General features: G+C 41.3%; 1 protein-coding gene across 1 annotated transcript in view; it reads left to right on the top strand.

The window, feature by feature from the left end:
• LOC125451122 (low-density lipoprotein receptor class A domain-containing protein 1-like) overlaps positions 1–19,497 on the top strand; it is a 45,844-nt gene extending 26,347 nt beyond the window's left edge. The window contains exons 3-6 of the mRNA XM_048527887.2: positions 3,100–3,222; positions 13,179–13,316; positions 14,784–14,906; positions 18,292–19,497. Of these exons, the coding sequence (XP_048383844.1) occupies positions 3,100–3,222; positions 13,179–13,316; positions 14,784–14,906; positions 18,292–18,431 (524 nt within the window). The 3' untranslated portion in view covers positions 18,432–19,497. The remainder of the gene's footprint in view (positions 1–3,099; positions 3,223–13,178; positions 13,317–14,783; positions 14,907–18,291) is intronic.
• The last annotated feature ends 6,464 nt before the right edge of the window (positions 19,498–25,961 follow it).

The following is a 25,961-nucleotide window of genomic DNA, read 5'->3' as shown; positions in this document are numbered from 1 at the left end:
AGGCGAATTTAAAGGTTTAAGAGAGAAGCAAGTGAACAACAAGTTCTGTCTGATCAATGCAGTGAGGAAGTTTGCTGGTTTAGAGGAAACAGAACAGTATGCACATAAAACACATCGGGCTCAGCAGAAGCAGCCACAGAAACATCAGCTTGACCTCAGAGCAATACTGGAGAAAATGACAGACATGCAAAATGGAGATGGAGACACTCAACACAAGCATTCAGGAGCTGCAAATCATGAGACGACCATTTCAGAAATAAATGTTATTAACTGTATTGTAGTAAAAGAACCTAAGCAGGACATAGTCGAAACCAAACAACCGCTGAAGCAGCAAGTGAACGGGCTCCAGGCTTCAAATAAAATGAAAAGGAGAGAGAAAAAAGGGAAAAGACTATATAGTTGTTAGTACAGGTTTTTAAGGAGAAAATATATTGGACCAACAGAAGCCTAAAACTTTGACAGAATAAGAAGAATCCAGGGTGCAAAATCAGAAGCTTCAAAATAAGCTGGATGATGCTAAGCAACAAAACTTGGCCACAGTGCATCAAGATAACTAAATCCTGGAACAGCAACTGCCGTACACGAAATAAAAACTTGATAACAGAGAAAGGAACAAGCGATTGATGACTGTGGCAATCATTGGCACCTCCAGACAAAGTCAGCATCGTGAGATCTGGATGCATCCGCAAATTAACTGTATGTTCTAGAGGTTCATAGCTCACTTGCTACAAATAGTTATACTTTCTTTTTGAAGTCACATGACACAAGGTTATAGTCCAAGAGGCTTATTTAAAATCACAAGCTTTTGAAGTGCTCCTCCTTTGTCATGCAAAGTGTTCACCTCAGTTGACAAAAGAGCAGCACTCCAACAGCATGTGATTTTGAATAAAACTGTTGGACTATAACCTGGCACCATGTGACTTCTGACTTTACCCACCCCAGTGCCACATTGGCACATCCACATCATTGCTCTTGGAAAGTTGGAGGTTGTATGTAAACCTTGCCTTTAAGGACTCCATGTGTGTACACAATAGTGTCAGTAATTTTGGTGTGGATTGACAAGCAGAACGTTGCACAGAAATCAGCTTTATAAACTAACCCGGAGAGTTAAAGTACAAGTTAGTTAACACAGTAATCAATCCATCACATGCAATTGATTATTAACTAAATGACAGGTCCAAACAACGTCCCAGCTGTAATGGTAAAGACTTGTCATCCAGAACTGGAAGCATCTCTATCAAAATTTTTTAAGCTCCAACACTGGAATCTACCTAACAATGTGGAAAATTGCCAAGGTCTGTTCCTGTTCACAATAAGCAGAACAAATCCAATTCAGGCAACTACTGCCTGATCAGTTTTCTCTCAATCATCAGTAAGATGACAGAAGGTGTTGGCTGGGGCTGTTGTGTGCAATGAACCAGATGGCCTGGGTTAAAGTCCCATCTCCTCCAGGGTACGGACCCAGGAGCTGGTTGATTAGGAAAGTATGTAGAAAGTTTTGTTGCCAGTGCTGTCATGCAGGACTTAGTCACCAATGACCATCTTTTAGATATGATGTTAAACCAAAACTACATCTGTCTTTGTGGAAGTAGTTTGAAGAGGCAGGGGACTTATCCCTGGTCAAAATCCTATTACTTGCGTCATCACTGAAACAGATTACCTGACCATTATGACCTTGCTGTTTGTGTGAGCTGGATGTGTACAAATTGAATGTCACACCTCCTACATTAAAAGAGTGATTAAACGGTCATGTTGGGTGTAAAATGCCTTGGGACTGGTGGCCATGAATGGCGCTATATAAATGCAAACCTTTTTTCACCAATACTCAGTCTTTGCTCCACCAGAGCCATTCAGCTCCTGACCACATTGAATCCTTGGTCAAAACATGGACAAAAGAGCTAAATTTCAAAGGTGAGATGAGACAGATTGCCCTTTAATGTGAAAGCAACATTTGACTGTTGTGACAGTGGCAGTATAAAGTGGGTCCTGGGATTCGGGCAGTAGGAATGACCTATTCTGCACTTCAAAATCAGATTGACAAGCTGAGGAAGGAGGAGAGGTCGAGCCTGATACTATTGGCACATTAAAGATGGAATATGACAGAGAAACAGCAGTAGCATCACAGTCAGCTTGATTGTGAGATATGTGAAATTGATTTATTTGAGAAACACTCTGTGATATGTAACCTATCTTGTGCCATTGTTCTGTAAACATTCACCATTGTCCAAATCCCACAGAACCAATTTTAGTGCCTCCACCTACACAGATATCCAGGGCCCTCAGAAAAAAGTTCTCATACAACAATCATTTCCCCTTTGTAGGAGAGACTGGAACAGCTTAAAAATAAGAAATTTCCCATTTAAGATAGACAGTTTTCTCTCTCTCTCTCTGTTGTGGTCTATGGTATTCCCTCCCTCAGAGAACAAGAAAGATGGGAGTCGTTAAATATATTTAAAGATTGAGTTTGACAAATTCTTGATTGACAAGGGATTCAAAGATAATGAGGAGTAGACAGAAATGGACAGTTGAGACTACAATCAAATCATCCATGATATTTTCAAATGGTAGAGCAAGCATGAAGGGTTGGCTGGCCTCTTGCTCCTAATTTGTATTGTTTTATATATGTTCATATTACCTGTGGTATCAGTTTATATTGTATGAAGTATAATTTCTTCAACGGAAAAGTAGCCAACTGCAAAGAGGCATGGATGTCAGTGAGGATTACAACAAGGAAAAGATTAGCAGAGGGCTGATATCTAATATTAGCAATCCTCCAGCAAAACCTACCACTGTCAGAGAGAAACTGAAGAGATTTTGAGTGAATTACTAAAGAATTTGAGTGAAATATGAAAAATGATTTCAGTTCTTTTGATTTATTTTAAAAAGACATCCAAATGGTGAGAATCCTTCATTTGTATTAATTTAATGTACTTTGGTTTTCTAACATTTTAATTCACCAATTATAGAGTAATTGTTAACTAACAATTTTTTTTGCAATAAATTTGAAATGATGTCGGGTGATGTTGACCCCTACATATTTACAATGTACAAATTCCAGCATTTGAAAGCTGACCTATCGTATAACCCTTTCTTTTTAAGACTGCAGGAACTGTTTTCCCAGGAGATGCCTCTTAATCACAAGTGTAATCTTACTCATTCTTGGAGCAATGGCAGCTGCTTTGGTCTGTGTGATTATATTTGGAATACCACCCAACCAGCTAAGTATGTAACCATAATATAAATGTGTTCAGCTTGTTTAAAATAAATATTGTTACATTAAGAATGATCACCTGGTAGTGATTACAACATAGAAGGTTCAGATGATATTAATCATGGGAGTGAAACTTGAGCAGCTTATTCCCCTCCTCCACGGAGATTAGATACAGCTTTGAAAGCAATTTTTTTCCTGTAGTATACGTTATGTACTTTGTAGTTTCATCCTACTATGCCACTGTATCCAACATTGGAAAATCCAAAAGGTGACAGAATAGAAGTATTAAAATGTTAACATAATTAATATTGATGGTGCCACTATAGCAAGTTTGTCAAGAAACCGCCTGAAGATCAATGCTGTGAATTTATTTGCCTGTCCAGCATGTATTGTGAACAATTATTGGAAATGTCGTTCTGCCTCCTCCAATGACTCAGTTGGTTAAGCCATTCATGCCTGAGCCAAACAAACCAGGAAATGTCTGTATCTAGCCTGTGGGGAGGCACTGGACTTAGTTGGTGTGACAGTAATGGGCTATAATGTGTCACATATGACAATGTTTTGCACATGTTCTTCCACTTAAGGGCAGACTTTCACTGATCAATTGTGTCTATTATTCTCATGAGTATGAACATCTGAAAGTATTTTAGTATTGTGTCTTGCAGCTTCAGTGCATTGTGATGACTGGATTTGATAAATTACTTCTCTGCATGCTTGTTATAAAATTTGTGCTACTTATTGCCATTTGTATAAGTCATAATGAATTATAATTTTCATGATGGCCTTTCTTCTTGCAATGTGTTTTACAAAATCAAACTATCATTGCCCATTTCATATCTCAAACTAGAAGGAAGGGCCTGTAATACTGAACATAATTTAGTTAAAAAAGTAAACTACTGCTGTGCATTAACTAATTCAATGACCTTTCTTTGTGGGGATAGGTTATTGGTCCTAGCTAAGCAGGTCTCTCAAGAATTAGCATGCATAGACTGTTTAGCCCTTAAGCTTGCTTTATTGTGTCTTGTATTAAACCTCAACTCTACCTTCCCATCTGCTTCCCATATCCCCAAGAGCTCCCATTCTTGAATATATTCAATGATATAGTTTCCACATCTCTTGTTTGTCCTCATCTCAGTCCTAAATTGTTGATGCTCTCTCCTGAGGCTGTGCCAGTTTCCTCAAACATGGGAAACATGCTCTCAGGCAAACTATTTGGTAGGAGCTTCTTGTATGCTAAACTGTAATGAGGATGCTTGATTGACACCCCATCTACATCCATTCACTTTACCGTTTTTTGCCATTCCTTAACTGTCACTGGGTCAGAAATCTGGAACTTGCTCTTAACAACACCATGGATGTACCGCCTCAATATAGATCACAGCAGTTTGAAAAAATGGCTGTCCACTACCTTCTCAAGTGGTGAAGGTAGTTAGTGAAACCCTCATACTATGAATGAATAATTGGAAAAAAAACTAAACTAGTTAGTTTTGTAATATTCCAGAGTATTGTAGATGATTGATTGATACATGAAGCATGTAAATAGAAGCTGAAATTATTCCCAATAAAAAGCTGGATAGTCAGTACTTAACCTGTACTATCCTGCTGCCATTTTGTGTTTCACTGCTCACTAAACTCTAGTATTACCTCTGTATCGATTTAACCCTCATCTCCTTATACCTAAATTCCCAGGCTTTAGATAAATGCCATATATCAGAAAACCTCCAACTTGATTTTTTTATTTCGTTCATATTGTAGACCCTCAGAATGGAGACCTGGCAAAAACTTGCCTGTGACGTATTTTAATCTGGGGAGGTTATTGCAGTGTAGCCAAGAGGAAACTCTCCCAATTTTATCATCTCCTGTTAGCACTTAAGCAGGATTTATAACTTGTTACTTGTTAATCAACCTGTTCAGCTGCAACATGACACACCATCCATAACCATCAGTTCCTGAGTTGGGACTTAAAGCTGGAGTGTACGGCACAAAATAAGGAAGTTGATTTCTTCTGGTTTTCTTTAGTACTTTGGTTTGAATGCTTTTAGGGATGGTGATGAGTTTCCGTGAGACTGACACTTGTTTATCAAATAAATCCTGAACTCTGCATTTAATATTCCATGTTCATTAAAGAAAAAGTGTAACATTTCTTTACAATGTGTAAGCCTTTTAAATTACTTGTATATTCTCAATCGATACATAAAGCATATTACTTATTTATACTTAAGGCAAGGATTGCATAAAAAGAAAAACTTTGATAAAAGTTAAAAGCAAAAGAACAAATCAATTTTTACTCTTATAAGATTGTCCTTGTAAATTAAAATTTAGTCTGGTCTCACTTGTAGGTTCTAAGTTTTTTACAAAGTTAGAGGAACAAGATTCTGGCACTAAAAGGATATAAATAAGGAAGAAAATGGAGATTTGTATTTATTTCCCAAACTCTAAGGATGGTCCTAAATTACTCTGCAACCAATGAAGCACTTTTGAACTATTGTCAATATTGTACTCTAGGAAAATGTAGGTGCATTTAATGGGTGTCATTTGCAACTTTCCACCATCTTCTATTGTTCACACACACACAGGTATGTAGCTGGTACAAGGAGGGTATAGTAACAGACAGATGAGCATCAATCTGTGGACAGAAACTTCTCAAATGATGAGGGATTTTCACAGGGCTATATTGAGGTGCTTAGAATTTGTCCATAGAAGCAAATAGTTTATGAGGTGGTCTGTAGCTGAGTGTGCATAACTCAAACTAAAGTTAGGTGTGGTATCTTTTCCTATCACAAGTAAAATCGACGGCAGAAATTCTTAGGGTGGGAAGCTTTGGTGGTCTGAGTAACATGGGCTATTTTGAGATGCGTGGCAGAATCGGATCAGAAGTTCTTCAATGCCTATCTCAACAGCAAGATTATCTTTCTCCACTTTTATTGTTTTACACAGAGTCAGAGTCATATGGCATAGAAACAGGCCTGTTCGCCTACCATGTCTATGATGACTAACAAACACCAGACTACACTAATCCCATTTACCTGCACTTGGCCCACAAACTACTATGCCCCGGCATTTTGAGCACTCAACTGGATGCTTCTTGAATGTTGTGAGTGTACCAGCTTCCACCACCTTTTCAGGCAGTGCATTCCATATTTCTACTGTTGTCTAGATGAAATTTCTGTTCTCATATCTCCTCTAAACCACTTACACCTCACCTTGTCTTTACAGCAGACTAAGATTCTCATGATCTACTCTGAGGTATACAAAATTATGAGAAGCATGGACAATCAAACTCCTCAGCCTCCTCTGTTGCAAGGAAAACAAACCTGACCTATCCAGTCTCTTCTCATAACAGACCTTTTATCCCAGGCAGCATCCTGGTGAATCTCCTCTACACTGTCTCCATTGCAGTCACATCCTTCTGATAGTGCGGCATCTGGAACTGCACACAGTTTTCCATTTGTAACCTAACCAATGTTTTAATAAAGTTATAGAGTCATGCAGTTATATAGCAAGGAAACAACATTCAATCCAACTCATCTGCACCAACCAAACATCTCAATCTGACCTAGTCCCATTTGTCAGCATTTGGCCCATATTCTGCATACCCTTCCTATTCATGTACCCATTCAGATACTTTTTAAATGTTGTAATTTGACCTGCCACCACCACTTCCAATGGCAACTCATTCATAAGAACTAAGAACTAGGAGCAGGAGTGGGCCATCCGGCCCGTTGAGCTTGCCCCGCCATTTAATAAGATCATGGCTGATCTTTTTGAGACTCAACTCCACTTACCCGCCCGCACACTGTAACCCTTAATTCCTTTACTGTTCAAAAATTTGTCTAGCCTTACCTTAAACACATTCAGCAAGGTAGCTTCAACCACTTCACTGGGCAGGGAATTCCATAGATTCACAACCTTTCGGGTGAAGAATTCCTCCTGACCTCAGTCCTACATCTGCTTCCCTTTTACTTGGATGCTATGCCCCCTAGTCCTAGTTTCACCAGCTAGTGGAAACAACCTCCCTGCCTCCACCTTATCTAGTCCCTTCGTAATCTTATATGTTTCTATAACATCTCCCCTCATTCTTCTGAATTTCAATGAGTATAATCCCAGCCTACTCGGTCTCTCCTCCTAATCCAACCCTCTCAACATTCCATACAGGTAAACTGCCCTCTGCCATAATGCACTAGCAGACTCTTAAAGGATGGACTGGATCACCAACAGGTGGTGGGGCAAACAACAAGAGAAAAAAATAATTTATTTGACCACTTCCTCAATCGGCTTGTCTCAGGTGCATCTGCCCATAATAATACCGATAAAAGCAATCCCTGCACAGTCGTTATGGAGACAGTCACTTTGAGGATACCCTCCATCATGTCCAAGTGGCACTCCCCATTGAGCTAAACAGAATAAATTTTGAACAATTCAGCAAATTAAAACAGGGAACCTGTGGAGGTGCTGCAGACCATTAGCAGCAACACTATTGCATTCAATCGCAATCTGAAACCTCATGGCTTGTATGCCCCCCACTCTACCATTACCATAAAGCTGGGGGATCAAAAACAGAAGATGCTGGAAAAGCTCAGCAGTTCTGGAAGCATCTGTGAAGAGAAATCAAAGTTAATGATTCAGGTCCGGTGACCCTTCCTCAGGACTGATGGTAGTCAGGAAAATGTCGGTTTAAATGCAGATGATAGGGTGTGGGGAGGGGGAAAGGAATAAATGATAAGTAGGAATTGAGTCCGAAGGAGAGAAGAACAGTTCAACAGAAAAAGGAGTCGATAATGATCTGGCTGGGAGGGTGCATAGCTGTTAATAGAGACTCTTAGTGGCTAACAATAAGTAATGTGTAATGGCAGACTGTGATAACAAGGCCTGGTATGTGTGGTAGAGGGCTAGGATATGGGGAGTTCGGGCCTTAAAAATTATTGAACTTGATATTGAGTCGAGGACTGCAGGGTCCCAAGTGGAAAATGAGGTGTTGTTTTTCCTGCTTTCAAGTCATCTACAAACTTATTAATTATACATTCACCTTCTACATTCACACCCAATTTGCTAATGTACCTAACAAACAGCAAGCGTCCCAGCAGCGATCCCGGCAGTACATTGTTGATCACAGGATGCCAATCACAAAAATAACCCTCTGGTTTGCAAACTAATTTTGGATCAAGTTTGCCGAATTTGCTTTGGATCCCATAGGCTCTTACCTTTTAGACCAGCCTTTCATGTACAGCCTTGTAAATGCCTTACTAAAATCCATGTAAACTACATCAACTACACTACCCTCATCAATATATTTAGTCACTTTTCAAAAAAAAAATTAAATTAATCAGACAGGCCCTCCCTCTACAAGTCAGTGTTGATTATCGCTGAACAATCCCTGCCTTATCAGGGATTGATTAATCTTGTCCTTCAGATGTATTCTCCCAATAGTTTCCCTACAATTGACACCAGACTAATTGGTCTGTAATTAGAGATAATGGAAACTGCAGATGCTGGAGAATTCCAAGATAATAAAATGTGAGGCTGGATGAACACAGCAGGCCAAGCAGCATCTCAGGAGCACAAAAGCCGACGTTTCGGGCCTAGACCCTTCATCAGAGAGGGGGATGGGGAGAGGGAACTGGAATAAATAGGAAGAGAGGGGGAGGCGGACCGAAGATGGAGAGTAAAGAAGATAGGTGGAGACAGTATAGGTGGGGAGGTAGGGAGGGGATAGGTCAGTCCAGGGAAGACGGACAGGTCAAGGAGGTGGGATGAGGTTAGTAGGTAGATGGGGGTGCGGCTTGGGGTGGGAGGAAGGGATGGGTGAGAGGAAGAACTGGTTAGGGAGGCAGAGACAGGTTGGACTGGTTTTGGGGGTGGGGCGAGGGGACGAACTGGGCTGGTTTAGGGATGCAGTAGGGGAAGGGGAGATTTTGAAACTGGTGAAGTCCACATTGATACCATATGGCTGCAGGGTTCCCAGGCGGAATATGAGTTGCTGTTCCTGCAACCTTCGGGTGGCATCATTGTGGCAGTGCAGGAGGCCCATGATGGACATGTCATCTAGAGAATGGGAGGGGGAGTGGAAATGGTTTGCGACTGGGAGGTGCAGTTGTTTGTTGCGAACTGAGCGGAGGCTCTAGATGACATGTCCATCATGGGCCTCCTGCACTGCCACAATGATGCCACCCGAAGGTTGCAGGAACAGCAACTCATATTCCGCCTGGGAACCCTGCAGCCATATGGTATCAATGTGGACTTCACCAGTTTCAAAATCTCCCCTTCCCCTACTGCATCCCTAAACCAGCCCAGTTCATCCCCTCCCCCCACTGCACCACACAACCAGCCCAGCTCTTCCCCCCCACCCCCAAAACCAGTCCAACTTGTCTCTGCCTCCCTAACCGGTTCTTCCTCTCACCCATCCCTTCCTCCCACCCGAAGCCGCACCCCCATCTACCTACTAACCTCATCCCACCTCCTTGACCTGTCCATCTTCCCTGGACTGACCTATCCCCTCCCTACCTCCCCACCTATACTGTCTCCACCTATCTTCTTTACTCTCCATCTTCAGTCTGCCTCCCCCTCTCTCCCTATTTATTCCAGTTCCCTCTCCCCATCCCCCTCTCTGATGAAGGGTCTAGGCCCGAAATGTCTGCTTTTGTGCTCCTGAGATGCTGCTTGGCCTGCTGTGTTCATCCAGCCTCACATTTTATTATCTTGGTCTGTAATTAGTTGGCCTATCCCTGCTGCTTATCTTAAACAAAGGAATCTCAATAGCTATCTTCCAGTCACCTGGCACTTCAGCTGTGGATTTGCAAGAAGGGAGTGCGGAATACATAAAACCATAACTGGGAATTGTGTTATGTGGATGTACAAGAAGACCCTGTTTCAAAGTGGACAGGCATTACAATAACAGTATAAGGTCATCTCACCTGCCAGGGACTGTTTTGGAAAAGTAGGATGGTGTAAGCTCATTTGACGGGCTGGGTGGGGACTTTAGGAAGTGTGAAAGCTGTGGAGTTTATGGAATGAACTACTGGGAAGGTGATATGGATATCTGGGGGCTCACAGGAATATTCTTGCTGAGGCTCAAAGCTACTGGCAGAAGAGCACCTACTCTCAACGTCCATTGTGATGCAAATTGAAAATGTGCATTGGGTGAAGAAATTGGCTGTAACCACATTGGGTGTGAGTAAGGTAAGTGAATTGTGAAGGGGGGGTCTTCAGCAAACTCAAAGTATAGGGCTGTTAAAGGAAAAGAGTACAGCACCCAGGCGCACAGACGGCCTACTCTCTGGTCATTGAACAACATTGACCCTTTTTGTCCTACACCTCCCTGGCACAGCCATTGTTTTGACATCTATACTTTGCATAGAGACAGAGCCAAATACTAGAGGTGTTGAACCAGGTGGGACAAAGTTGTCACTATCACCCAGGTGTACATTGCTTCCCCCTGTTTCCAGATGGTGCATTTGGCTGTCCACATCCATCCATCTACTGAGCCTCATCAGCATTTGTTCCCATCCTTAACTGTCCTTGAAACTGAGTGGCCAGTTATTTCAGAGGGCAGTTGAGAATCAATCACATTGCTATGGTCTGGGCTTATATAGAGGCAGTCACGGTGAGGATGTCAGATTTCCTTCCTTAAAGGACATTGGTAGATGAGACATGTTTTTACAACAATCAATAATAGTTATCACAGTTCACAGTCACCATGACTGATATTGTCTTTATCAGTAATTCCAGATTTAAGAATTGAATTTCCATCAGCTGCCTCAATGTGATTTCAATCTATGTGCCTTTGGATTACTAGCCCAGTCATATTACCACTGTGCCAACAGCTCCCAAAACACAGGCCATTATCCAATCCATAGGTTAAGCCGAGTAGATAAAAGGGAACCTGTAGATATAATATACTTGATTTTCCAAGGGCATTCAATAAGGTACTACACAAGGCTACTTAGTAAGTAACAGCCCATATTTTTGGTGGTAATAGTGTGGATAGAGGTTTGGCTAACTATTAGAAGACAAAGTTTTGATAAAGGGACAGCTGCAGCTTGTAACAAATGGAGTGTCACAGATCAGTGCTGAGGCCATCATTATTTACAATAGATACTAATGACTTAGATGATAGAAGTGATAGCACTCTCGCCAGATTTGCAGATTACACAAGAGATGTGATGTCAAGCCATGAGAGTGGCACATATACAGAGGGATATAGACAAGTTCAGTAAATGGACAAAAACTTTGCAGATGTAATATGATCTGAGAAAATGAGAGATTATGCTCTTTGGCAGGAAAGGCAGAGGAGCTGAATATGGTTTAAATGGAAAAAGACAGCAAAAAGCTACAGAACAAGAGATTTGGAGGTCATTGTACATATCATCAAACATTTGCATACAAGTCCAAGTCCAGCAGGTAATGGGAAAGGCAAATGGAATGTTGGCCTTTATTTCAAAGAGAGTGGGGAGATCTTGCTAAAATGATACAAGACATAAGTCATACTACAGCTAGAACACTATGAATAGTTTTGGTTCTCTTAACAGAGAAGGAGTAGTCTTTTTTCCTGTACTAATTAAAATTTAGAGTCACAGGCAACCTTCATGAAATATGTAAGATTTTTAGGGGTTTGACAGGGTAGATGCAGAGCAGTTGTTACCCATCATGGGGGAGACTAGGACCGGAGGGTGTAATCTCAGAGAATGGGGTCACCCATTTAAAACAAAGATACGAAGTTTTTTAAAAATCTGTCAGAAGATAGTGTATCTGTAGGGTTAGGGTTATCTTTATCTTCATCTTCATCTTCATCTTCAAGTGGAATTCTACACTGCAGAAGGCTGTCAAGGCTGGATTGTTAAAAATATTAAAGGCCGAGATAGACAGATTTCCAATCTTTAAGCGAATGACGGGTTACAGGGTTAAAGCAGCAAAGTGCTTTTGAGGATCATCAGATAAGCCATGATCTCATTGAATGGTGGCGTGAACTTGATGGACTGAATGGCCACTTTTGCTCTTACCTCTTAAGATCTTACAGGTTATCCTGTGGGGAAGGGTTAAACAGGTGGGGTTTGTGTCCACTGGAGTTTAGATGAATGAGAGGTGATCTTAAGAAAACATGTAATTGACTAGGTAGACACCAAAACGATGCTGCCCCTTGTCTGAGAGATGTGAACTAGTGGATACAGGTAAGGTGTCTCGCATTTAAAATGGAGTTGAGAATTTTATTCTCTCTCTTGGAGGGTCTTGAGCCCAGAAAGTGGTAGAGGAAGCATCGCTAAATATTTTTAAGGCTGATGTAAATAAATTCCTGACTAATGAGGAAATCAGGTCAGAAGTTACAGGACTCCAGTGCTCTGAAAGTTTGTGATTTCAAATAAACCTGTTGGATTATAGCCTGGTGTTGTGACTTATGACTTTGTGACCCCATCCCAACCCCAGTACTCCTACATCATGAAGAAATCAGGGTTATTGGAGATAGCTAAGAATGTGGCATTCATGCCATAATCTGATCAGTCATAACTTCATTGAATGCCCAAGGCCAAATTGCCCACTCTTGCTCTTGGTTAAAAAGAAAAGCTGGTCTCCATTGGGAGCAGATGAACAGCCACTTCTAATCACCAAGATGCATGCAGGTGTGTAGCCGGAATGATTGCTAGCAGTCATTTTAAGTTGTAACCTCTTGCTGAATTATCCTTTGATCAGCTATTGCTAGAGCACACATCTGCACCTTTTACCAAGATTGCATCTTAAATAAAAATGGGTGAAGTCAGCATTGCAGCTTAAAATCCTGTCCAGACTTCTTCAGCTTATTTAGCACCCAGAGAAAATTGACACCCGTCTGGTGTTAACTCCTCTTGGGATTCTACTGACAAGTTATTTCATACCATGGAGGTGAAATAAAGAAACCAGCTGCTTGAACAGGTGGTATAATTATTCCTTTTGACAGTATTAATCAAAATACATTTTTCCCCATTTTTGCTTTCTTTAGCAACTCGATTGTGTAAAACCACCTTAAACACAAGTGGCTTTTTGTGTGATGACCATAAAACCTGCATTATGTCCACACACGTGTGCAATGGTAAAATAGACTGCAGCAATGGAGAGGATGAATCAAACTCATACTGTGGTATGTATCCCACTCAGTGTTGGCATTGAACAAGTTGATACCTGTGAACAGTTTCTTAAATTTTTAAACTTACTCTTAGCTTTGTTCTAGCTTTATTATAAGAAGCAAGTGAATGCACAATATTTACTGCTATGGAGAAAGATACAATTACATAATTCACTTCTGTTATGCTTAAGCTTGAAGACAGTGTGGGTTAGCAATCCTTCAGATTCCTGTTGCTAGTTTATTATTAACTGAATTCTTGTTTCCTTTCTGTTGCTGTTTTCATCTGTAATTTGACAAATCTTAATGGTCAATATATCATCTGATTATCCACAGTATTAATGTTTATATGGAAATGAATAGTAACATACTTCAATGTGGTGTCATATTAGAATTCTCTATAGAGTTCTGCTTCTTTACTGTAGGCTTGCATATCTGAATTTCTCTCTCCGTGTATCTGACCTTTTTATTTTCACTTGTGTCTGAATTATTGTCTCTTTCTTGGTACCTGAAATTTCACTGCCTTTGTTTTTCAATTTTCATCTCTTTTGGGTATTTGGGTTCCTGACTCTTTCTTCCTGTTTCTGCTTGAACTTCAGTTCCCTTGATGATTTGCATTGAACTCAGCTAAGCTTCCTTATGTCTGAACTCTTTCTTCATCATTACTTGGCATCAACTTTCATCCCTGTTTCAGATGCATAGAGGCAGAGAATTCCCAGCCCCACAAACCTGACGTGGAGTGTAGGCGAGACTGGATGATCCAGAAACGGCAGAAAAGACTGCTGGTTCCCAAGACAGGCTGGGCAGAAAGCCCACCTTTGGGGCTCTAGCACAAATGTATTGAAAACAAAAAAAAAAGCAAATATCAAATAAAAAAAAGTTATTCTTCCAGCTCTCACTCTACACACCTCCCACAGTCCCCTTTACTGCCACACACTATCTGTACACCATCAACATCAATCCATACCACCAATGCCCTTTACCCAACCCATGTCATGTGATAACCCCTGTGCATCCATTGCCATCTATCCTCCATGGTCTATCATGTCCTCTATACCACTGTTTCCTGTTACACATCTCCATGTTTCGTCGCAACCAATTTAGTGTGAACATGCCAACCCATAGTTCCACTCTTTACCACTTCATCTCCCATGCCAATTCTATTACAACCATACATGAGAAAAAAAGTTACTTTCAAGTTCTTTGTTTCTATTTTATCAAAATGCTTCCTCATACAAAAAACCCATTTTGACATCCCCGATGTATAAATTTGACACATTAACAGTTCTGTAGTTCCAAGGGGTTTGTGCAACTTTTAAACAGTTTTCTGTATTGTTAACAAACTCAGCTGAGTGTATCCCAGCAGATCAGGAAAGACTACACAGAAATTCTCCCCCATTAGCTGCAATTTTAGGAAAGATGTACAAAGGTAACATTGATGATTAATTTTTGACCATTACCATCCCCTCTATCTCTTCTGACCAGGAGACCTACCTAAAAGCCTCCCCACACACTTAGTTTTTACATGTGGCAACCAAAAATCCTGGACCTATATAGATGAAAAGTGTGATGGAAAAAACCATTGCGGAGATTGTTCAGATGAATCAGGTAATAATCAAGTACTTTTAACATTCATGCACAATACAACTTCACTACAATTTGACACTGGATGTGGGACTAGTTCATGTTGGTAATCTGTAAAATGCATAACCAGATTCTTCAAATCAATTTCTCTTATCTATCCTACACTTCCATAAGTCTTTTTAGGAGGTATTTCTCTGCCTGGTATCCCAGCAGCTGGGTACCAACTTAACAGCTCTCTCAACTAGATCTTCCAGAAAGACAGCTTGTTGGTCTGTTCCATTTTATAGTTGAATTGGAGTACAGGAATGAAACCATTAAGGTTGATAAGGAAATCTGTATTGAAGCCAGCTCTCATACCTCAAATTGACTATTGTTGGATACAACTGAGTCACAGAATTGTTAGTGTACAACAAGGCTATTCAATCCATTGTTTCTGTACTGGTTCTTCAAATGAGCATTTCATTTAGTGCCAATTTCCTGCCACCTTCCAGTAACCCCACATTACTTTTCAAATAGTCATCTAATTCCTCAATCGAACCTGCCTCCACTGCACTTTCAGGTAATGCATTTTAAATCCTAACCACTTGTGAAAATAATATTCTTCATCATTTTTTATTTAAAAACTAAATTTGTGCTGTCTCGTACTTGATCCTTTCTCAAGTGTAACCAATGTCTCCCTATTGAACCTATTGTAAGACCATAAAGTCCACTTATGATTTTAAAATGCCTGTTATTTGAGATCTCCTTTCAACCTCTTCTCTGAAGAACTGCAACTCCCAAATGGTATCTTCATTGATTTGAAATCCTGCTCCCTTGAACCATTCTCCTAAACCTTTCCTGTACTCTCTCCAGTGACTTCATATCCTTCCTGAAGTGCAATACACAGAAATGGAAACAATGCTTTAGCTGAGGCCAACCAAGTGTCTTATAATGCCAATGTTCAAAGGGGACAACAATTTTATACCATGTGGCAAATGGATTGGAGTTTGGATTGGCCAAAGTGTTTCCATAAAGAATTAAAACAGGGAGTAGTTAGCCCAAAAGCTTTTGTTTGAATTCAATGAAAGTCACGTAGACTTTGATCATCACATTCCACAGGGACTGTGTCAAGGAAGAGTCCCACATTCTGATGAATCACTAACAGTACATGGAACTGTATGAATTCCAGTGTATATATTGATAAGTGAAGGTGGGCTTGTGGTAGACACTAATAGAGAACCCCCACATCTAGAATGAGTGTTTGTCTGCTTTATTTCAAGGGTGAATTTGAGCAGAGGATGGAACCTATTAAAAGAGTGTAAGGAAATTCTTACATATAGTTGCAGATTTAATATAGCAACTCTCATTTTAACAGCAGGCAAAGCTATGCCATTATGTAATGACTACCTCAATCAGATCATGGCTTATTAACATGAAGCAATGGCCCAGTGGGTATTACTGCTGGATGACTAATATAGGGACCTAGGTAGTGTTCTGGGGACCTGGGTTTGAATCCCACCACAGCAGGAGGTTGAATTTGAATTCCATAAATATCTGGAATTACGAGTCTAATGACGACAATGAATCCATTGCTGATTGTTGGAAAAAATCATGTGGCTCACTGATATCCTTTAGGGAAGGAAACTGCCATCCTCACCTGGTCTGGCCTACATGTGAGCAATGTGGTTGACTAATTGCCTTCTGGGAAGTTAAGGAGTGGCAGTACATGCTGGCCTAGCCAGCGATGCTCTCATCTCCTGAAATGTTTATATACACACACACACACCCCCAAGTCTGCCACTACTGGTCTGCTTTTAAGTGTTCTAGATAGGTAAGGTGTCTCAAATTATAGCAAAAGATAAAGCAAACTGTTTCATACTGCTACTAAAAAGCAGCAGCATCTCTGGTGGTTGCCACCAGAATGCTGCTTTCTTGCTGGCAATACATGCTGCCTAATACATCTGCTACATGCATTTCAGTGCTGGCATGATGCCAGGTGCTTAGCCTGTTTCAAACAGCACATTCATTAGCCAGTTTCCAATAGGCTGAATACCAACCGTGCTCAACCAGCCTGTTGTTTCAAACCACAGAACACAGTAATCAACATCAGATACTTTTCTGCAAGTGGTCAGAACTTCAATCCCAAATGTGGCAAGAGGTACCAAATAATCAATTCAAAATTATCAGTCAACGTAGCTCACATATGCTTGCTAGAAGCTATAAATATTTATGTGCATAGAGAAAGGTATTAGTCCAGGCATCACATCTTTTCAACAAAATCTTTGGGGATACTGTTACTTGGGACGCAAGTGGCTTGAAATTAGAAGTTCTTAAGTATGTGTCATATCATTCCTGGATTTTTGCAATATTAACTGGAACACGGTCTGCCAGCTGGTAGTTTAAAGAATAGGAGTTCCCTGACTGGGGCCATTAATGTGGTCCAGTCAGAGAGCCCTGGCTGACAGATGAAAACAGAAGTGTAGGACATACCGCCACTCTGCTAGCTGACTTTGCATAAGGCTATACTAAAGTCAAGGACTGTTCATGTATAAACAGAGGGCCTTGGTATACCAGCCCCTGTAGAGTTATTTCATTAACCAACCCTGGAAACCACCCAACACTCAGCAAGCACTAGAAATTATTACACAACTAACCTAAAAGTAGTAAATAATTCCATTAAGTAGCACTTGTGGGAGGGGTATTGTCTTGCTGAATTGTGTTCAAGTGTACACATTGATGGTATAGCCTGAAAAACTGAAATGATAAAATAGCAGTGTTGGTGACAAAACAGTGTTAAACCTTAAAGTTTCCACAAGAACAACATATGGCATAGACCAGATATCTGCACACATCTCAGGAACACCATTTTGATGGCTCAACAGCACCTGTAGCACTAAAAGACCAGGCACTAGAGAGATGAATTTCATGCCCAAGACCTGCTCAGTAACTAATTATGAAGGTAGGAAACAGGAGTAGCGAATCTCGAGTCAGTAAAAGCAAATGAAGCCAGGCAGCAAGAACATCAATGTTAGGCACGAGAGATCTCAAGCCAGAAGTCCACCAGAATAAAAAGATGAAAGCAAAGTATTGTACATGCTGGAAACCCAAGATTAAACAAAAAATGCTGTGGAAACTCAGCATGTCTGGCAGTATCTGTGAAATGAGAATGTTTCAAAATGTTAACTGTTTCTATCTCCACAGATGCTACCAAATTTGTTGAGTTTCAGCAAAATTTCCCGTTTTCTTGCAGCTAAATGATATTCAGTTTCTTTTGACTATGGGCAAGGTGACAGGATAATCTGTTTTAACAATACCTGGGTACATTTATGGCTTTAATAAAGTATTAATAGACAGACATCACAGAACAATTGATTTAAAGATAGTATAATTTGAACGTTTAAAAAAATCAACTTGTCAATTTGTTTTAAAGAATTACTTTGCCCTGCCTGTTCTGGCTGGAAATGTGTCACTGTCTTCTTCGCTGACTGTGACTGTATACCCAAGAGTCGCTGCAGAGACAACATTCAGGACTGCACTGACATGAGCGATGAAAAGAACTGTACAAAGTGACGCTTGAATTAATTTCTATCCTTAATCTTGGGATTTCTTTTGCTATTAAAGTTTTAAAAAACAATTAAGGGTAAAGTACATCTGATTATGTTAAATTCCATGCTATATTAATAGTATTGTAAGATAATACAACTTCTAACAATTTTATAATTACATTATCTATTATAACTTTATGTAGCAAATATAATTCGACTGAAACTTGTTTTATTTAACTGCTGACCAATTTTGTCTTTACCTATTTTAAAGATTGCAATAATTATTGCATCACATTCCAAAAAGGATTTCAAAAGAAACTGAGAAAATAAAATAGATGATCATTGGAGATTTGAAAGCAAGATCAATTCTCATTCTTCTAAAACTCCAGATTGTATCAATTCAATGCCCCATCATAGTACAACCCTTTGCAGGAATCAATCTAGTGAACCATCATTGTACTGCTTTGAATGTACGTATACCTTTCCTTAGATGAGGAAATCAAAACTGCACAATATTCCAGCCGTACTCTAATCAAAGCTCTATACAACTGTAGCAAGACTTCTTTATTCTGATGTAATCCTGCAAAAAAAAGTTCCATGGAGAAAAACTCGAGGTGGGCATCCTTAGGAGATACTTCACAGTATGGTTTTCAGTGACTTGGAGACAGAAGGACAGCAGATGCTAGAAGGTTAAAATCAATAAATGTGAAGCTGGAAAAGCACAGCATGTCAGACAGCATCTGAGGAGTCAAAGTCAATGTTTCGGGTTGAAATCCTTCATCCTGACAAAGGGTTTTTGGCCCGAAACATTAGCTTCACTGCTCCTTGGATGTTGTCTGATCTGCTGTGCTTTTCCAGCTCCACACTTTGACTCTAGCTTCCAGCATCTACAGTCCTTACTGTCTCCAAAAAATTCAGTTGCCTTTCTAAATGCTTCTTGTATGAGGTCACCCAAATCTCTCAGAAATAAATATTTAAAAGTTCCTCATTTAAAACATATCATTTTTCTTGCAAATTAAGTGACAGAAACTGGTTGTTTAGTGACATTGTGCATGATCTATATCATTTAAAAACTTTTCACACTTTTTGGAATTATGGCATTGAATCCTCTTTTCAGTCTGTCTTATATTTCAATTGTGAATAAAGATTTTAAAAAACACCGAATGTTACTTTATTTTTTTTAAAAAAATCAAACCAGAAGCATGCCTTCAGACTGCTTCAGAACTGTTGCAGTTTGTAACTTATTCATTACATACATTTTCAATATCATGCAATGGCAGCTTTACTGGTCTGGTTTCAGATTGTGTCACAACTACCCATTCTAACTAGCCAGTGGATTGAAGGTTTGCCATATTTCAGTAACTGCTCAGCAGCAGTTGGCCAACCAACAGTCAAGCCTTCTTTTGCAGCACTCCCCAAATACATTGTCTTCCCCATGCCAGAGGCAAAGGCAGCAGGTGCATGGACACAGTATCACCCGCACATTATCCACATCCGTCTTCAAATTTCGCCAGTTTAGGCAGCTTCATTATTTCTTGGTTAAAATCCTCAACATCCTAACAACATTACAGGAGTACCTTCAAGTCAACTGCATCAGATCAAAAGGGGTAATTTATAGGATGAATACAAACATTAGAATTATCAACATTAGGCCTTTCAGTCCCTCAAGCCTGTTCCTCCTAATGTGTTTGCATTCCAAATTCCTCTTTCCCACCTACCCCTGATAATCTTGAATTCCTTTCTTAATGGAGAATCAATCTCTCCCTTTAAAATATTCTACAATCCGCATCCTGACAGAGTTTTAAAGCGATACTACACACAAAAAAAATCCCCTCATTACTGGCCTAAAAGGGCAATACCTAATTTTAAAATCAGTGCTTTCTTATTCTGGACTCACCCGGAAGAGGAAACATCATTTCCAGATCCTTATTGTCAAGGCTATCAAATCAACCCTTGCTTTGCTAAACTCTGGTGAAAACAAGACCAGTCTGTCCAATCTTTCCTTGTAAGATAACTCACATTAGTTTCAATTTAGTAAACCTCGTGTGAATTGTTGCCAATGACAATCCTTCGTCAAATAAGATGACCATATGCACACTCCATCTTTTGGAGTGATCTCATCAATGCTCAGTATAACTGAAGCATAGCATTCTTATTTAACTGGACATGACAACTATCCTGGCTCCCCCCAGCCACAGACATGCACAGGAATTCCTACAGGCATGGTTTCAACCCATAATGCAAATCAGCAAAGATATGGAATTAGAGCCCATACACAAATCCATGCAGAATAGAACTGGAAATGACACCACACAGCAGACCAGATCTCAAATACCAAGCAGAGTAGAACATTTCACTGGAGGCAACACTGGTGATGTCACCCAGCATGGTTATCAAACATCTGTATGATAACCAGCCAGTTCAACGAACAAGCCAAAAATGTCAGCTAACCGACTTTTGGTGACTCATGCATCAGAAGACCTAAATCCCTCTGCACCTCAGTTCTTGATGGTTTAAATAATGCTGCCTTTTAAATTTCTCCTGCCAAAATGAACTTTCTAGGCTTAAAGACTTTCCAGTGTGAAGAAATTTCAGAATGTTAACATCATGGGTCTATTCGTTCATTAACCACCTCTTTTAAGGCTCTAAGATGAAGTCTATCTGAACCCAAAACCTTTCAACTGATTGCATTATCTATAATAAGATTGATAACCCAGTAGTATTTAGAAATGCATAAAATGATCAAGCAGAGTCAGCATTGCTTCATGAAGGGAAACTCAAACCTAAACAAATTTACTAGAATTCTTTGGAGCGATAACAAGCTGGATAAATAACAGGAATGCAGCAGATGTAATATATTTTGATTTTTGGGTGGGGTTTGCTAATGCACCACACATTAGGCTACTTAATAAGCTAAAAGCCCATATAGTGCTGGAAGTAATATGAGCATGGATAGCACATAAGGACCAAGAGCAGGAAGATGCACTTCAGCCCAAGTACTTCTGCCATTCGATATACACGTTGCTGATCTCATTCCAGCAACAACTCTACTAGCTTGTTCAAGTTCCATAAACCTTGAACCTATTAATTCCAAATCAGGTTGTCCCCTCCTCAATTTTACACAATGTCCCAGCATTTCCAGGAATTCAAAGATCCTCAAACAGCATCTTTGAAACCCACAACCACTACCATCTTAAAGGACACGGCGCAACAGAGGGCCGAAGGGCCTGTTCTGCACTGTATTGTTCTATATGGGTACACCACACACCACCACCTTCAAATGCCCCAAAGCCACTCACCATCCAGAAATATATTGCCAATTCTTTCACTGTCATTGGGTCATTATCCTGGAATTCCCTTCCTAACAGCATTGTGGGTCAACCCACAGCAGGTGGACAGCAGTGGTTCAAGGCGGCAACTCTTTTGTCTGAGCTTTGTTTAATGTAACTGAGACTAATTTGTTGCACTCCAATTAAATTTGAGAATTTGGCAGGCTATGATCACTCTTCCCTACAGGATCCTTTACCATGATATCATGAATTAATCCCAATGCATTACACACCCAGGGTAGCCTACTCCGTTTGGTTCTCCAACATATTGCTCCAATAAATTATCTCCAGTACATTCCATGTACTGTCTCACGAGGCCACCCTTGCCAATTTTACTAACCCAGTCTCTATGCATATTAAAGTCACCTGGTCATTCCGGTATTACCTGGTCATACTGTGCCCTGCTCCAAAACTACTGTTTGGGTCCCATGGATTACTCCCACCAGGGTCTTCTTTGCCCTGTTACTTCTTATTTTCACCCAGTTATTCCAAGTCTTGACTTCCAGTGTTGACCTCATCCCACAAAGCTACACCACCTTTTGCTTCATGCCTGTCCTTCCAGGATACTAAGTATCCACGAATACTTAATTTCCAAACATGGACTCTTTGGTTTTATTCCAAATTCTTTGTACATTTGATTTAGTCTTTTAAGTTTGTTCTATTATCAACTTTCCCTGATCTTGCATAATTTCTTGGCACTACAAGATGTCTCACACATTCTGTCCCTACCGTGTCTTTTGAGTATATCTGAAGGGACAAAAAAAATGCACCAGGCAGGCAACACATTTTTCAGGGCTCTCAATCCACAATTATTCCAGATAACAAGCCTAAACTGTGCAACCTGTCTTGATAAGACAAATGTCTCACCTCTGGAATCAATCCAGTGAATGTCCCCTCAGCTGCTTCCATTGCAACATCCCCCCTAAGTCTGGGGATCCAAGTATGTACCATTCCAGATGTTGTCTCACTAATACCTCAGTTGCAGAACCCATTCCTACATTTATATTCTATTCCTTTAGCAATAAATGCCAAGTCTTGGCCAACACTCCTGCCTTCTCCTTTAATTTGATTCCCTAATTTTCATACAATTGTCCTCTTCCCCCAATACTGATCTTAAGGCCATATCTACAGCCCTAGTTATGAGAATCATCTGGTCCCAGTCCAGATACAGCCCATCCCAACAGAATAGCTCCCTCCTTCCCAGTACAAGTACAGATGACCCATTAATTTTAATCAATTTCTCCCAATCATTGAAAAACACATTTACCTCTTTAATCTTAATGACCCTGTGCCAATTACCTCATGACCCAGAAATTAATAATCCAAAGATTAATACCTTTTTTGTTTTGTATTTTAATTTAGTCACTAGCTGCTCATATTCCCCCTTCCCACATTCTAAGTGGACCACAACTGGAAACTTTTCCCTCCCACTCCAAGTTCCTTTGTAGTCCAGATACAATATTCTATACAAATGCACCAGGCAGGCAACACATTTTTCAGGGCTCTTAATCCACAATTCTTCCAGAGTACAAGCCAAAACTGCGCAACCTGTCTTGATAAGACCCATGCCTCACCTCTGGAATCAATCCAGTGAATGTCCTCTCAGCTGCTTCCATTGCAACATGACCCCTGGGGATCCAAGTATGCAATATTCCAGATGCTGTCTCATTAATACCTCAGTTGCAGAACCCATTCCTACATTTATATTCTATTCCTTTAGCAATAAATGCCAATATTCCATTTATCTTCCCTTTTACCTGCTATATCTCCATACTGGTTTTCTACAATTCATGAACAAGGACACTCAACTAGCTCTGCACCAAAGCAGTAGGAAAGGAACTGAATTCTGAAAAATGATGCATATGACACTAATCAAACAAGTCACTGTTCCATAGATGGAGTCAGACTTCATGGGTGCTGTTGAAGCTGCCTTGAACCAAGCAAGTGGGGAAGCAATTACGTACAAAATAAAATTAACAGCAGATCCCGGAAATGTGAAACAAAAAGGCAGCCAGCAGGTCTTGCTGTATCTGCAGAGAAAGAGCTAACATTAAACTCAATGACTCTTCATCAGAAATCAACATGAACAATATTTCTGTGAAAATGCTGCTAGGCCCTCTGAGTTTCTCCAGCAGTGTTTCTGTTTTGCATTTAATCACACTGTCTTAGGCCTTGGAAATCACAGGTAGCCAATGGGAGCAAATTACTCACTCATGCAAAGCCTGTGACCAGCAATGGCAATTCCAATCAATGTCAAGGATATAACATTGTTAGATATCATATTTGTCATAAATTGACATCACTTGGAACCTCTGTGGTGCAAATATTACTTACCACAAGGCTGCTTCAGTGCCTAAGAAAACAATGAAAACAACACCAGCAGTGGATCTGAGATAATGGGAACTGCAGATGCTGGAGATTCCAAGATAATAAAATGTGAGGCTGGATGAACACAGCAGGCCAAGCAGCATCTCAGGAGCACAAAAGCTGACGTTTCGGGCCTGGACCCTTCATCAGAGAGGGGGATGGGGGGAGGGAACTGGAATAAATAGGGAGAGAGGGGGAGGCGGACCGAAGATGGAGAGTAAAGAAGATAGGTGGAGAGGGTGTAGGTGGGGAGGTAGGGAGGGGATAGGTCAGTCCAGGGAAGACGGACAGGTCAAGGAGGTGGGATGAGGTTAGTAGGTAGCTGGGGGTGCGGCTTGGGGTGGGAGGAAGGGATGGGTGAGAGGAAGAACCGGTTAGGGAGGCAGAGACAGGTTGGACTGGTTTTGGGATGCAGTGGGTGGGGGGGGAAGAGCTGGGCTGGTTGTGTGGTGCAGTGGGGGGAGGGGATGAACTGGGCTGGTTTAGGGATGCAGTGGGGGAAGGGGAGATTTTGAAACTGGTGAAGTCCACATTGATACCATATGGCTGCAGGGTTCCCAGGCGGAATATGAGTTGCTGTTCCTGCAACCTTCGGGTGGCATCATTGTGGCAGTGCAGGAGGCCCATGATGGACATGTCATCAAGAGAATGGGAGGGGGAGTGGAAATGGTTTGCGACTGGAGGTGCAGTTGTTTGTTGCGAACTGAGCGGAGGTGTTCTGCAAAGCGGTCCCCAAGCCTCCGCTTGGTTTCCCCAATATCAGAGATAATGGGAACTGCAGATGCTGGAGATGCCAAGATAATAAAACGTGAGGCTGGATGAACACAGCAGGCCAAGCAGCATCTCAGGAGCACAAAAGCTGACGTGTCGGGCCTAGACCCTTCATCAGAGAGGGGGATGGGGGGAGGGAACTGGAATAAATAGGGAGAGAGGGGGAGGCGGACCGAAGATGGAGAGTAAAGAAGATAGGTGGAGAGGGTGTAGGTGGGGAGGTAGGGAGGGGATCCCCTCCCTACCTCCCCACCTACACCCTCTCCACCTATCTTCTTTACTCTCCATCTTCGGTCCGCCTCCCCCTCTCTCCCTATTTATTCCAGTTCCCTCCCCCCATCCCCCTCTCTGATGAAGGGTCTAGGCCCGAAACGTCAGCTTTTGTGCTCCTGAGATGCTGCTTGGCCTGCTGTGTTCATCCAGCCTCACATTTTATTATCTTGGAATCTCCAGCATCTGCAGTTCCCATTATCTCTGATATTGGGGAAACCAAGCGGAGGCTTGGGGACCGCTTTGCAGAACACCTCCGCTCAGTTCGCATCAAACAACTGCACCTCCCAGTCGCAAACCATTTCCACTCCCCCTCCCATTCTCTTGATGACATGTCCATCATGGGCCTCCTGCACTGCCACAATGATGCCACCCGAAGGTTGCAGGAACAGCAACTCATATTCCGCCTGGGAACCCTGCAGCCATATGGTATCAATGTGGACTTCACTAGTTTCAAAATCTCCCCTTCCCCCACTGCATCCCTAAACCAGCCCAGTTCATCCCCTCCCCCCCACAACCAGCCCAGCTCTTCCCCCCCACCCACTGCATCCCAAAACCAGTCCAACCTGTCTCTGCCTCCCTAACCGGTTCTTCCTCTCACCCATCCCTTCCTCCCACCCCAAGCCGCACCCCCAGCTACCTACTAACCTCATCCCACCTCCTTGACCTGTCCGTCTTCCCTGGACTGACCTATCCCCTCCCTACCTATCTTCTTTACTCTCCATCTTCGGTCCGCCTCCCCCTCTCTCCCTATTTATTCCAGTTCCCTCCCCCCATCCCCCTCTCTGATGAAGGGTCTAGGCCCGAAACGTCAGCTT

This window comes from Stegostoma tigrinum, chromosome 3 (assembly GCF_030684315.1).
Source record: "Stegostoma tigrinum isolate sSteTig4 chromosome 3, sSteTig4.hap1, whole genome shotgun sequence".
Classification (NCBI taxonomy): Eukaryota; Metazoa; Chordata; class Chondrichthyes; order Orectolobiformes; family Stegostomatidae; genus Stegostoma; species Stegostoma tigrinum.
Note: the sequence above shows the minus strand (reverse complement) of the source record. Positions and strands in the feature narration are given on the sequence as shown.